Source organism: Bos javanicus, chromosome 15 (genome assembly GCF_032452875.1).
Source record: "Bos javanicus breed banteng chromosome 15, ARS-OSU_banteng_1.0, whole genome shotgun sequence".
In the NCBI taxonomy this organism is placed as follows: Eukaryota; Metazoa; Chordata; class Mammalia; order Artiodactyla; family Bovidae; genus Bos; species Bos javanicus.
The window spans coordinates 7440706-7455221 of record NC_083882.1 but is presented as its reverse complement, the minus strand read 5'-3'; the positions used below and the strand labels follow the sequence as shown (position 1 = coordinate 7455221).

The window sequence follows — 14516 nt, the reverse complement described above, 5'->3', positions numbered from 1 at the left end:
ACACATCCTTCCATTTGTGCAGTACTGTAACACTCCCTGAGCAATGCCATTAAACACATGCAAGCCGCCCTCTATCCATCTGTCCACAGAGACCACCACTGTGAATCACAGGCATTTTAATTCCAAAACCTGAACTGCATCTACAGCACTGTCGTTTTAAAACAGACCTGTATTTAAGTCCTGATTCTACCACAGTAATATGAGGCACAGTTAATGCTGCAGGGTTTGGGGGAAATTATGTGATCTATAGTTCTATTTATTTGTTTATTTTTGTCTGTTCTGGGTCTTTGTTGCCGTGTGGGCTTTTCTCTAGTGGCAGTGCACAGGCTTCTCATTGCGGGGGCTTCTCTTGTGAAGTATGGGCTCTAGGGTAGGTGGGCTTCAGTAGCTGCAGCTCCTGGGCTCTGGAGAACAGGCTCAATTGTTAGGGTGCCTGGACTTAGTGGCTCTGGGGCATGTGGGATCTTCCCAGATCAAGGATTGAATCCATATGTCCTGTATTGGCACATGAATTCTTTTACCACTGAGCCACCAGAGAGGCCCAAATTATGTGATCTGAGTGAGCTTGAATGTTCTCATTTCTGCTAAAACAGTAATACCTATTTCACAGGGTATCTGGACAGTACATGAGACCACAGAGGTAGAGACCTAGCACAAATCTGGCCTTGATGAGTGATTTATAGGTGACAACTGTGGCTGATGATGATTACTAAATGTTCTACAAGTAATAAGGATCTTTGAATGATGAAAACTTAAAACTATAAAATAAAAATGTTATCATTTAAGAATCTGTATAGTTTTAGAACTGATTTATTTTATAGTTGAACGCATCTACTTGCAACACTCAAATGTCACAGCAGAGTCCCATGCATTTTTAGTGAAGAAAATGTGATGGAGAAATTTGTGTGTGGCCCTTGTACAAGTCAAGGCCTTCATGGCATTCCCTCTTTACACAGTCTTCAGGGCACCTTCTTAAAGGCCATGGTTATGAGCAGGGTTATTAGAGACCACCAGTGACCTTGGAAAAGCCATGGAGCTAGCGTTGGGCTACCAGCACACTGCTCCAGAGGCTGGAAGGCACACTGGTACTCAAGCTGAATCTGCCAAATTAAGAACCACAGTATCGACCCTTCTCTACTAGGGAGTGATGCTGTAGGGTGACCCCAATACATGGCTCACACCAGCCCTGAGTTACCAAGTACATCTTGCTCGTCCTGAAATACTTGCTCAAGTCAGTCAGTTTTGTGAAGAAAATGATGGCAAGTTCTTCCTTCCTTCATCAGCTCCCCTCTTGACCTGTAATTCTTGGGGCAAGCATTCTGATACATTTATTGTCATTTCTTGATAGAAATGGGCAGAGAAGTGGGCACAGAATCTTCCCATTAATCACCAGGCAGCTTGGTATCTGTCACTAGCTTCTAGTAGATATTCAGAAAGCCCCGAGACTGGTGCCAGTTTCCTGGCATGCTAAGGGCAACGTAGTCCATGTTAAGGAAGTTACAGGGAAAGAAAGGGGAAAAGAGAGAAAGACTCAGCTTGAAGCTTGCACGTATAAGCTGTGATCAGAGAGAGTATAAACAGGGCTGTGACTGACCCCGTTCCTGCAGGTATGCCAAGAGCAAAGGTGTGCGGAGAGCATCACCACGCGGACTCTGACCCAGCCAGTTCTGATGCTCCTGACATCTCACCAAAGTGCCATTCAGGGATGACGGTGGCATGAGAGGAAGAAAAACGGCTCAGCTTCTAGAACGGGTTTCCCTGGAAGTTTAGCGGTAAAAAATTCTTCGCTGGCGATGTAGGAGATGCAGGTTTGCTCCCTGGGCCAGGAAGATTCCCTGGAGAAGGGAACAGCAACTCACTCCAGTGTTCTCGCCTAGAAATCCCATGGACAGAGGAACCGGGCAAGCTACAGTCCATGAGGTCACGAGTGAGACACGACTTAGCGACTAAACCACCTCCACCAGTTTCTAGAAATGAGGGTCTAAAACAGGCCCCAGGCAGGTAGCTGGAGAAGAATGTTGCTCTCACTGACTTGAAGATCCCACCAAAGCTCCTGAGGAAAACTCAGAGTAAAAGCCTGGCCGTCTGTGACGTCAAGGCTCCTCCCACCTGGCCGGCTCGCATTTCCAGTCCGAGCTCTCGTCTCTAGCTCTTCCGTTCGCGTCTCTGCTCCAACCCTTTTCCTTTCCCCTTTGTTCCTCAGATACAGCAGACTCTCTCCCGCCTCAGTGTCTCTGTTCTCAGGTGGGCCCATGAGACCGTTCTCCTCACGTACGTGCCAAACTCCCTCCTTCACCTCCGTTCGGTCTTCTCTCACGAGGCCTTTTCCACCCTGCTTAAAATTGCAGCTCCCTCACCGCCTCAGTTTTCTTCATAGCACACGTCCCCTTTTAACACCCTGCGCGCTTCGCTTAGTTATTCTACTTCTAGGCTACTTCCCCTTCCTGAATACGGGTTCCAAGAGGAGTCAGAGGTTCCTTCGGCCTTTGGCCCCCAGGGCAGTGCCTCCTATAGGTGGGTGCGCAAAGCGTGTTTATTCTACAGCAAATTAAGTGTCGAACTCGCTGTTCTCAGCACTGTCTCTCAGGTGGGGCACGGAAACTCCAGGAGACAGGAGGCCTGAGCACGAGGGCCTCACACGGGGTTGTCAAGGAGTTTCTGATCCCGTGGGCTTTCGGAGAGCCGGTGTATTTAGGACTCAGCAGTAGAGTCCTTCAGCCTGTGGAGTGGTAACTTTGAGGAACGGATATAAGACTGAGGGTGCCAATAACTAAGCCCCTGCCATCCACACCCTGGGGGTACCAGAAAACAAAGCCCAGGATGAAGCTATCCCCATCAGAAAGAGCAACCCTACATTGAAGGCAAATTATGTGTGAAGTTTGGAGGGGAAACTTAGGATACCAAGGCCTACAGACAAAACGGGGTGTGTGGGCCTTGATATTTCTCTGGATGACTCCCCTCCCCCAAACACCTGGCAAAGGTCAGTGAACGCCTCAACCAGGTCTTTATTGATCCAGATACATATCCTGAGGTGTGTCCTGGGATTATTTTATCTCAAAAGTGAGTTGGGCAACCTAAATGACCATCAACAGATGAAACAGATAAAGAAGATGTGGTATATTTATAATACAATGGAATATTACTGTTATAAAAAAGAATGAAATAATGTCATTTGTAGCAACATAGAAGAACCTAGAGATTATCATCCTAAGTGAAGTCAGAGAAAGACAAATATTGTACATCACTTATATGTGGAATCTAAAAAACTGATACAAATGAACTTATTTACAAAACAGAAACTGACCCACTGACATGAAAAACACTTTTCAAAGGGGAACTGGGAAGCAATAAATTAGGAGTTTGGGTTTAATATATACACTACTATAAATGAAATAGGTTACCACAAGGAAATATACTCAATATTTTGTAATGACCTATAAGGGAAATACTCTGAAAAATAGATATATATGTACATATAACTGAATCATTTTGCTGTACACCTGAAACTAACACACCATTGTAAATCAGTCTACTTCAGTTTTAAAAAGTGAATTGGGTATCTGGGGAGGACAGAAGGTAAAAGATGTCTGAGGATTGTATCACCCAATGTCTGACAAAGATGTTCAGTTGTACTGTCCTTAGAGAAACAGTGCTTCTTGTACATGCTCTTATTTAATCCTTATGAGGAAGTCATGAGGAAGGCATTTTTAAGCAACTGAGGAAAATAAGCCCCTCGGAAATGTTCCACATTTCTCTAAGTTCAAGGCAGTGTCAGCAGGTGGGAGGCAAGCGTCCTTCAAGGTCTGTCTCAAAAGCTATGTGCATCTCTCTGAACCACATTGCCACATATTGGCATCAGCAGGGTGGGGCAAGCCTGCCTGGTTCCTCGCAGGTCCTGTCGCCAGCCTGCCTGAACTGTGTCAGTGTGACCTCCCAGATCTGGGATAGAATACATTGTGGTTTGGTCAGCAGCCAGGCATAATGGGAACAAAAAAGCCCAAGTTGGATGTCATGTACAACACAGTAATTATAGTCAATAGTACTGTATTGTATATTTGAAAGTTGCTAAGAGAGTAGATCTTGAAAGTTCTTGTCACAAGAAAAAAAAATTGTAACTATTTGTGGTGATGGATGTTAACTAGAATTATCATGGTGCTTATTTCACAATATAAACAAATCATCATGTTATACATCTGAAACTAACATAATGTATTAGGTCAATTACACCTCAATTTTTTTAAAAAAAGAGAATGAAAGGAATTCTGAATGGTAGAAGCCAAAGTGGACCCACCGATTAGCTCCTTTCAGGAAACCAAAGACTGGGTTGATATTTGCTCTTTTCCCAGTACTTAACAATGAGATTTTGGTAGAAGAGTCTCAATTATTCCAAGCAAATGACAACTCTTATGGGGTGAAATTCCATCACTGACTTTGTGTTCAGGGTGGCTGCTTTGCTCTGTGGGGCAATTTGTAAACATTTTAGAGATATCACTTTTTTTTTTTTTTTGCACTTCACTATAATCTCAGGATGTCAAGTGCACAGCAAGGATTACTCCCCTCCTCTGATGATAAAGGAAACCAAAGTAGCAGAGATAAAGGCAGCTTCCTGCTGCCCCTTTCTCCCTAGAAATTCTGATCGCACTATGTCACCTAGGCAGACCTCCTCTCAATGCTAATCTCTCTTCTGATGTAGATGAAAGGTGATACCCAGGAGGTTGGGACCAGAATAAATTTCTCAAAAAGTGGAAAAAAGAGCCCAAGTCAGGCCAGACTTGTGTGTACTCTCTGTCAGTCTAGGGTACACCTCTATGGTGACCAGAGAGAGAGAGCCCTGCAGCATTAGAATCTGTGTCCCTCACTATACTGCAATGCTGACAGAGCCTGCAGGAGGTCAGTGGGGTCTCCTGTCAAAGTGTTTGGACAGCAAGTCTTGAAAGGGTTTCTCTCAGGAGTTTTGTCTGCCCAAGGCCTGTTCTGTTTTTCTTCTCCTAGGGAAGAGCAAGCCCTCCTGGAGTAGCAAGTGGCACCAAACACATTCATCCAATATGTATATTCATTCAGGAAATATACTTTGAGCACCCACTATGTGCTGGGAACCCTGTAAGTACCTGTGACACAAATCCTGTGCCATAGTAGTAAAGAATCTGCCTGCCAAAGCAGGAATTACAAGAGACACGGGTTTGATTCCTGGGTTGAAAAGATCCTTTGGAGAAGGAAATGGCAACCACTCCAGTATTCTTGCCTGGAAAATCCCATGGATAGAGGAGCCTGGCAGGCTACAGTCCATGCTCAGTCAGACATGCCTGAGCACACAGATGCAATATATGTTTTTTGAGGGTTCATGCAAATCCTTTTTTGGTGGCAACAGTGTTGTGAGTATTGTGAAGTAGGACCTGTAAGGGAATCATTAGTCATTGATGCTCTTTGATGCATTTTATTAAAGCTGTCCTGAGCTGTTGCATTCTCCACAGCCTTCTGTTACATTTCTGCTGTGCTTTAAGCTAAGGACAACTGCTATGATTGGTTGTAAAGTGGTCTAATTGAACAGCCCCATATTCTAGATTTTTTTTCTTGGACCCACTTTCATCTAAAGTTACCAATTCTGGGTCTCATTCTTCTTTATGAGGAATGAGGACCTCTTTATAAAGGACCTCTTTATCCAGAGGTCTACATAAATTCTTTCAGTTTGATGTTCATAACTGCTTAATATATCACCCTTATTAAAATTACATTTCAAAGGAACGTATTATACCTCTACTTAAAGGAATGCCAACTGGTGGATAATCTTAAGGGCCTAGCTGCCTCATGAGGTATGTCGGTCCAGCATGTGTGTGTAACTCTCAACACTTATCTAGTTCAATGAAGTAAGCAGCCGCCTCAGGAAACAGTCCTGTTTCTGATGCGTACAGACACCGCTTGGTTTAACCCTAAGTATGACTAACGCAGAATCTCCTTGGTTTCAAGAATCTCTTGGGGCTTCCCTGTTGACTCAGTGGTAAAGAATCCATTTGCCAGTGTAGGAGACATGGGTTTGACCCCTGGGAAGACATGGGACTATCCCACATGCTGTGGAGCAACTAAGCCCGTGCACCACAAAAACTACTGAGCCTGTGCTCAGAATACTCACAGCTGCTGAGCCTGGGCATCGCAACTACTGAGCCCGTGTTGCAACTACTGAAGCCTGAGTACCCCCAAGCACCCTGGAGCTGTGTTCCCCAACAAGAGAAACCACCACAATAAGACCATGCACCACAAGTAAAGAGGGGCCCCCACTTGTGGCAACCAGAAAAAAACCCACACAGCAACAAAGACCCAGTATGACCCAAAAATAATTAATTAGAAAAGAAAAAAAAAAGGTACATGCCCACTGTACGTTGGGAGTGGAGCGGGTGTTGTCGGGGCTTCTCCAGATGCTAGCAGACCCCTTTACAGTGCACCCTTCCCTGACATCTGTGTGCTTTTGCTTCTAAGTGTCTGTACCTGACATGCTCTCTGCAGGCCTGCTTTGGGCTACTGAAGCCTTACTCAAAGAGCCTGGGAGTTTTTGTCCTCTTGGGGCAGCTCCTAGATGAAGACCAATGGATCAGAGGCAGAACTTCCTCCAGGTTGATGAAATATTTTAGAGCAGGTACTCTATTAGATCTCAATCAAAAAAAATTTTGTTTAAAACCTATTATATTCATTGCAATGTGTTGGGTGCCATTGCCAATAGTAGTACTAGAAACAGAAAACAAGTAGTTTATGTAGAATCAGTAGTTCGATGGGGCCTACTTTATTCATCCTAGAGAGCCATACAACACTTGAGAAGAAATTCTTTACCATCTGCCAAGTGGAAAATGAAGCCTTAGTGGGATTTTGCCTGCATCACACATTTGTGAGGATTTCTCCTTCCCTGTCCTGCTTTTCCCAACTCTTCATCAGTTTATCCTGGGTCTGGGAGCATGACTTCATTCCAAGTCTGCTCTGGGAAACGTTATTTAAGACAGCCTGTATGAGAGCAAGCATTGTGCCAAGCCACCACAGATGTGTTTCCAATACCGCTATTTCCAGGATGTGGAAAGAACAATGTGTCAGCCTACGGGCAGGCTTGTTTGAAATATATGTTACTTCCAACCAGAAGTCTCATTGACGTGAAATAACACACCTCACTCCCAATACCTTGATGCGCGCCTGGGGGCTTTCACAGCATCGAACAGGCGACATGTCTGACTCCTGTGTCTGACTAAGGCTCCTGGAGGGTAAAAAATGAATCCTGATTATTGTTTTAATTTTAAGTGAAATGACTGAATAAGCCACCTATTGCTGACACTTACAACATCCCAGTATCTGTACTAGGCAGGGAGATGCCTAAAAGTTCCTGGAACAAAAGTAACATTAGATACTCCTCGTGTAAAGCCCAGGTCAAAACACACTGACAAATGAGTCCAGGCTTCATTTTCTACTTGGCACATGGTAAAGAATTTCTTCTCAAGTGTTGTATAGCTCTCTAGGATGAATAAAGTAGGCCCCATCAAACTACTGATTCTATATAAACTACTTGTTTTCTGTTTCTATCACTGTTATTGGCAATGGCACCCAGCACATTGCAATGAATATAATAGGTTTTAAATAAAAATTTTTTGATTGAGATCTAAGAGTACCTGCCCTAAAATATTTTGTGATAATATTTTATAACAATACAAAATTATCACAAGCAAAAGTGACACATATGCCTTAAGAGTTTTCTAAATATTATTCAAATATGATTTCTTTTTTCAAGGAAGGAAAACCTTCTTTGAAGTTGGGCCAGAGGGCCAACTTCTCATCTAGTCTCTGTATATTTCTTTCTTACTGATCTCAACAGATCCTTTCTTAGCACAGTGCTCCAGACACATTTTCCAACTAATCAGAGCAACATGAGTTGAAACATAAATTTCATACAATATTATGAGATTTAGGAGGGAGAGATTTAAGACAGGGTAGAATTTGAGAACCACATTCTTTCTCTACAATTGCTACCATTAACCAAATACTTATACACGGCAAGAATGATTTTTGAGTCTAAGATAACTCATTTTATCCTCACAGTAACTTTATGCAGAAGGTGATGTTAGCTTCTTTTCATCTGCAGAATTTAGTATACTCAGAGTGGTTAAACAGCTTAATGACAAATGCACAGCTGATGATTGTCATAGGTCAGATTCAAACCCCCATGTTCTGGCTCTAGAACGTATACTCTGAACTACTAGGGTGAAGAAACTCAGTAGAGGAGGTAGATACAGAGACTAGAGGGAAAAGTTGAAATCATTGAAATGAAAATGAAAGAAAAGGACAAATGAGAAAAGAAACAATCAAAAAGTGCAGATTTGTAAGCATTATCTATTTTTTGTGGCTGTGCTGGGTCTTCATTGCTGCGTGCAGACTTCTCTCTAGTTGTGGCCAGCAGGGCCACTTCACTGCAGTGTGCAGGCTTCTCACTGCAGCGACTTCTCTTGTTGCTGAACATCGGCTCTAGAGCGAGCAGGCTTAGCTGCTCTGCAGCACGTGGGATCTTCCAGGAGCAGGGATTGAACCCATGTCCCATGCATTGGCAGGCAGATTCTTAACCACTGGACCACCAGGGAAGCCCAAGCATAATTGTTTTTTTCTAGGATTATAACCATATTTTGAAAAATGCCTTTGTTTTGATTTATATATATAAAACAGGCATATATTTTACATGCATTATATGATTACAGACTAAATATAATGACAAACTATGTATATGTGTCTATAATATTATTCTACATATTAATAGTAGCAGCAATATGAAAACATGATAACATTTTTTAAAACATCATGTAACACTGAAATTTTACTTCTTCCAATTATTCTGAAGGATAGTCCATTTCCTGAAGGAGAGTGAAGGGTAAATGTCAGACGACTGAATCACAAAATACTGGAAAGGTTAAGGCAGAAGCAGAGAGTTGCCATAGTACTTTTAGTCTCAGACATGATAATTAGTAAATTTATTCTGAGACTGTTCTTGTAATGATTCAGAAGTCTATTTTCATGGACAACGATGAGGACAAAAAGGCAGGGCAGTCGCGTCCAAAACTCATTTCTTAAATGTCGTCATCAAGGTTTCCTCTAATGATTTAGGAAAAAATATTAATGTTCTATGCATTTACTAGAGGGCATACCTATTTGTCTACCTTTTACACGCTGTTCCTATAGTTTATCAGTAGATAATGACAGAAGCTTACGGCTTTCAGAGTGGCCATTAGAAAAAGAAGAAAGTAAACCATTCTTAGATTCTGTACATACCAATATTTCTCTTAGTTTTTACTTCAATGTCTTTGATAACATGATACTTAGGGAGTATGATGACTATTATGAATCTGAAAAACTATTTTTTAGCACTATGACTAATATGATCTCTTTAGTAGGTATAATTCCCCTTATCATTGAATAAGTTGGCTGCTTGCTTTGTCATTTTCAAAGAGTTTGAAAAACTTGAATCAATGTCCCCATGATCCACCTACACTGGATATATATCAGTCAAATGGCATTAATATAAAAAAAGCCTATCATACAGTTGGTCAGTATCTCTAGCTATTTACTCAGTTGTACAAAAGTCTCATCAAAAACTGATTTCAAAATGAAAACTTTCTGTGATTTGAGAATAGGTGTTATCAAATTCATACTGGGAAAGTTTTTAAAAGTGTCCACAGAAATATTTACAGTCGTTGCTGTAAATACAAAGTAAAGAAGAAACTTCGAGCAATCATTCTAATGATTCAATTAATTTGCCTTCATTACCTGAGTCTTTTGTTTGTGGTGTATCTCTAACCTCAGGTAGTCACATATAAAAGTAAATACTCAGAAAAGTCAATGTTTTCTATGGTAACAGATTTCTATGGTAGCTGAATTTTGAAGTTGACTGTCAGTGGTAAGATGCTGAGCTGTACTCCTACACAACCTGTGATCAACTTGCTCACTTGGAAAGCTGCTCAGATAAGTTTCCCAAGTACAACACAGAGGTCTGGGTCAAGAATTCACATCCTTTTTGGTAGGTTCTAGCATTTTCTTGTTGATGCTTGTATAGCAGCCAGTTGTGATTTTGGTATTTTCATAAGGAGGAGAATTTCTACTCTGCCACCTTGAGCTAATCTCTAGATGACTTCTTCTGTACAGTGATAGATGATCAAAACAGATTAAGACCAAATTTTTGATACTGTTAATATTTTAGTTCTGACATTTTTGGTATTTTTTCTTATTGCTAATTCAACCAGGAAATAAATTTACCTTTTTATTCTATAATATTTTATTGTTCTGTACTTCAAATTGTCTGCCTATATTGAAGTGGACTTTTGTTCCAGTATTCTGTAAAACAGAGATTATATACTCATTTCCTTTATCTCACTTTCAAAGGATATATTAATGTATACTATATCATTTTTAGATTAGGCTAAACTATAAAAAAAACACTAAAATGTACTTAAATAAACAGTTTTAAACAATGTGTACTTACTAAAAAGGCTTTTCTTAATTATATGAAAATGAGATTCAGATCTAAAAAAAAAGAATTCATATCTTTTTCTGCTTCTTTAGTGATTTAACCTGCAGCCTCTAGTTGGGCAGAGGCTGTAACTACAGTAGAACCTCCCACCCAGCACCATTCAGCAGAGTGGTGGGAACACCTAGCACGTGACCCCAAGGGATGGTTTCAGGGTGAAGAAGGAAGCTATACCTGCTTGTTGGAACAGATAAAAGTTATACTTAGACTGTGGCACTTGGAGAAACAGCTCTTCCTTGGCCTGAAGCTGGATATTGGTACAGACTGATTCTATTGGAGCACTTTTAGGTCAGGCTGCCTGGTTGGCAAATACTGCTGCATAGTCTCTCCATTTTAATTGAAATTTTAGTATATTTTTTTTTCTTTTTTAACTATTCATATTAAAAAAAAAAACTATTCATATAGTGATAAGATTCTTTCATACAGGAATAGTGCTGATGGGTGGGATAGATTGTCCAAAATCAATCTGTTTTCCTCAGCCTGAGTCACAGCCACTGAATTCACTCTCTCTTCCTCTGTGCCCCCGACTCATGTCCAACTCTTGGTCTTGCTCACTGTATGCTCCCCCCTCCCCTTAATATACATCTCCATCTCTTATTCTCTTTTGTATCTACAATCCTTTTGAAATCAGATCTTCTCTTTACTCATAGCCTTCCTTGATTAATGTGATTATGTGCCTGTGGACTGGGTATACAATGGAACACTGGATTTTCAGGTACAGGTTATTTTTCTTCCCCTACAGATTGAACTATGAGCTTTTGCACTGAGGCAATCACACTGCAGATTAGCTGGTCAAGATCCCAGGTATGTGCGAGACCTCTGTTGTGAAGCAGGCCTAGGTTTTAGTCCTGATTCTGATACTTACTCTGTATGCAAGTCACTTAGCCACTAAAAGCCTCTGTTTTCTCATTTCTAAAATGAGGATAGTAATAATAGTTACCTTATACAGCTATTGTAAGCATTGGTTGCTGTTGTTTAGTTGTCTAGTCATATCTGACTCTTTTGTGACCCCATGGGCTATAACCTGCCAGGCTCCTCTGTCCATGGCATTTTCCAGGCAAGAATACTAGAGTTGCCATCTCCTTCTCCAGGGGATCTTCCCGACCCAGGGACTGAACTTCATCTCCTGCTTGGCAGGCAGATTCTTTACCACTGAGCCACCAGGAAAACCCATTGTAAGCATTGTTATATTAAATTACACAGAGCACAGAAAGCATTTATCACAGTACTTAGCAGATGGTGAATATTCAGTAAGCACTTCTTATAGTTGTATTAAGTCCCATTTCTTTACTTGGTTGCAGTCTCCTTGAGGTCAGATGCATTTTCTATCTCTTAATCCCTGGCAAAGTTTTAAGCAGACAGTAGATTCTTGTGATTAATTTTATACACCTAGTAAAATAACATTGAATTTGTATTATTTCTCAATTTTAGAGTAAGAAGAGCAGAGTAAAACAGGCCCAGGAGTGGGCAGGCTTGGCCCTCAGGGAGGAGCTGTGTGGTCAGAGTATCAGACATCACTGTTCTGTCCTCCTTCTGGGACCCGAAGTCCAGAAAGCTCCAAATCTCAGAGAAGAAGTATGAGAGAGAACAGTTTGGATAAACACATTTAAATTTCTTAATCCCCTAATTGTAAAAGGTTAAGCAGATTCAACATGAATACATGATTTAAAGCCAGTGGTCTTGAGACTTTTGCAGGATGGTTGTGCTTTGACCATCCTTTGCCAGTATGCCTTGAAATTAAGAAGCTCTTGCTGGAATTCTTAAACCCTTTCTTAAAATATGCTTGGTTTCTCTTATCATCTTCCAATTAAAAGGAAATGAGAAAAGATGCCAGTTCAGCTGCCCTTTGAAGGAAATATGTTGATCTCAGGACATATAATTTGAATAATAACACGTAGCACTTTGCCTTTTACTGAGGGGGCCACCATCATGCCTGTTGCATTTCCTAAAACTTACATCTTGTCAGGTCAATCAAAAGTCAGTCCAACTCACCACCTGTTACCTGGTAAGCCTGGCCACTGCGGAGCTGCTGGTGCTCCTGGTGGCTGGAGTGCTGAGGAATCTAAATATCTTCTGTAGAATCTTCTAGAATCAAGCCCATTTGCTGTCATAGAATGCTGCTTGGCATGGAGGCCAATCTCTTGCATGGCATAACACACAAGGTTTTTGCATTTAGGTTATTTTAATTCATGGGTAGTGCATTTGGTATGAGTTTGATTTTTACAATTTCTGATTCAAATATTGTCACAGAACATTTGAAAACAGACCTTTTCTGTATCACTAAATAACTTTTCAATTAAGTGATAACCATAAATACAAAAGTCACCTAATGTAAAATCTCAGCTAAATTTTCAGATCTGGTTACATAAAGGTTTTTTGATGTAAACAAAATCAAAGTTGGGGCTAACCAGATTCTCTGTGACCACTTTATCTTTAAAATAAAATTTTGCATATGAAGCCTCTCTTTATTGAGTTTAAAGCAGCACTTCCAGTCAATGCCCAGCATCATCTAAATATTGATAGTCTGGGTAGCTGAAGTGTGAACCTTCATTTCTTTCTTTTAGATATTGCCTCACATTATCAATACATAATAGCAACCTCTTGGTAAATGCTCATGAATGCAAATTCTTATTTTATATATTTTGAGAGGAGTGTAGAATATACTGAGAATAACAGATAAGTATTTGCAAGTTCTGTCTACACATTTTTTTCCTTTCCATCTGTTGCCATATGTAGGAAATCACCTATAAAGACCCTTGGAAATGGTACAAAATTGTGCTGTCATTTGACCAAATAAACACAATTGTCTGTGGCTTTGATACTTCTCCAATAAAAAGTTCTTATTTGGCCAACATCTTTTTAGTCACAATAAAAAGTACAACTTAAAGAGCTTTTACATATCTACACTGGCTGCAAAAGAAAACAGGACAAGTATTTCATATGCACGTGTGCACATACACACACACACACACACACACACACACACACACCACACACTGGACTTTGTTTCCAAGGTTCAGTGAAGGCAGCACTTTTTCACTAGTAAAATATCCAAAGAGATGAATCAGAAAATTTAGGAGCAATTTAACACCACTTTGCACAGACAATATCAATCCTATTTTGTGGGGACTAAGAAGGGTGGATGATTAAATAGTATTCTCTAAATGGCAAGAGATTATTTTTCTCTAAATTCAAGTCTGGAAGTCACCATCAGGGGGTCCACAGAACAGGCAAGAAGATGCCTGAAGTCACCATCAGGGGAAATAACACAGTGCAGTGTGTTTGCCCTGCCAGTGAAACGATCCCCATACAGACCCTACATGGCACTCACATAATCACAATAGTTAGACCCAAGAAAGCAGTTTATGAAGAAAAGCACCAAACAATTGGGTGTAATTTTCATCATAATCTGCAGTCTTTAACCTGAATAATGAAATTTAATCACCATAAATATTAAATAGTAGAATTCCAATGACTGGATGACCCAAGTTATCTTTGAACTTTTTCTTTTTCAAAAGCTGGTCACAGTGTCACTTAAAAAAATAAATCAGAAAATAATATGGCTTCAAGTGGACGAATAAATATGAATTTTTAAGAAAGTCTCTGCATTATCTATTGCTTTCCTCTTGATTTTGCTCCATTGATAATTTCTCCCCAAGTTTTCTAATAAGTTCTGCCAGGTCTTCTGAATTCTGAGTTTTTTCTTCAAGGAGTTCATAGCGGAGACTTGAGATGTCTTGTTTAATTTCCTTCAGTTCCCCTTTGGAAAAACAAGAGTGACAAGAATTCAATTGTAAATATGTAATGCAGAGAAACTAGTGATTCTGTATAGATCAAAATCTGTTTTAATTCCACACACATCTGTATTTTGAATCTTTTCAAAGGAAATCACTCTTAATGGGGGCAGATTTCTATTTTCTCAGCTAAGTATTTTGGGTAATGAAAAGATAATAGAGAAAACATAATGAAAGTCCCCCTA

The 14516-nt window shown here is 40.5% G+C and overlaps 1 protein-coding gene and 1 long non-coding RNA gene across 3 annotated transcripts in view; one reads left to right on the top strand and one right to left on the bottom strand.

The window, feature by feature from the left end:
- Positions 1-867: 867 nt before the first annotated feature.
- LOC133261650 (uncharacterized) lies at positions 868-12899 on the top strand. The gene is made up of 4 exons (XR_009741067.1): positions 868-2514; positions 9872-10030; positions 11280-11341; positions 11969-12899. It is a non-coding gene; the product is annotated as an uncharacterized LOC133261650 (long non-coding RNA).
- Positions 12900-14026: 1127 nt separating this feature from the next.
- TRPC6 (transient receptor potential cation channel subfamily C member 6) overlaps positions 14027-14516 on the bottom strand; it is a 158259-nt gene continuing 157769 nt past the window's right edge. For both annotated transcript variants that reach the window (XM_061440136.1, XM_061440137.1), the window contains one exon: positions 14027-14297. In XM_061440136.1, the coding sequence (XP_061296120.1) occupies positions 14146-14297 (152 nt within the window). In that variant the 3' untranslated portion in view covers positions 14027-14145. The remainder of the gene's footprint in view (positions 14298-14516) is intronic.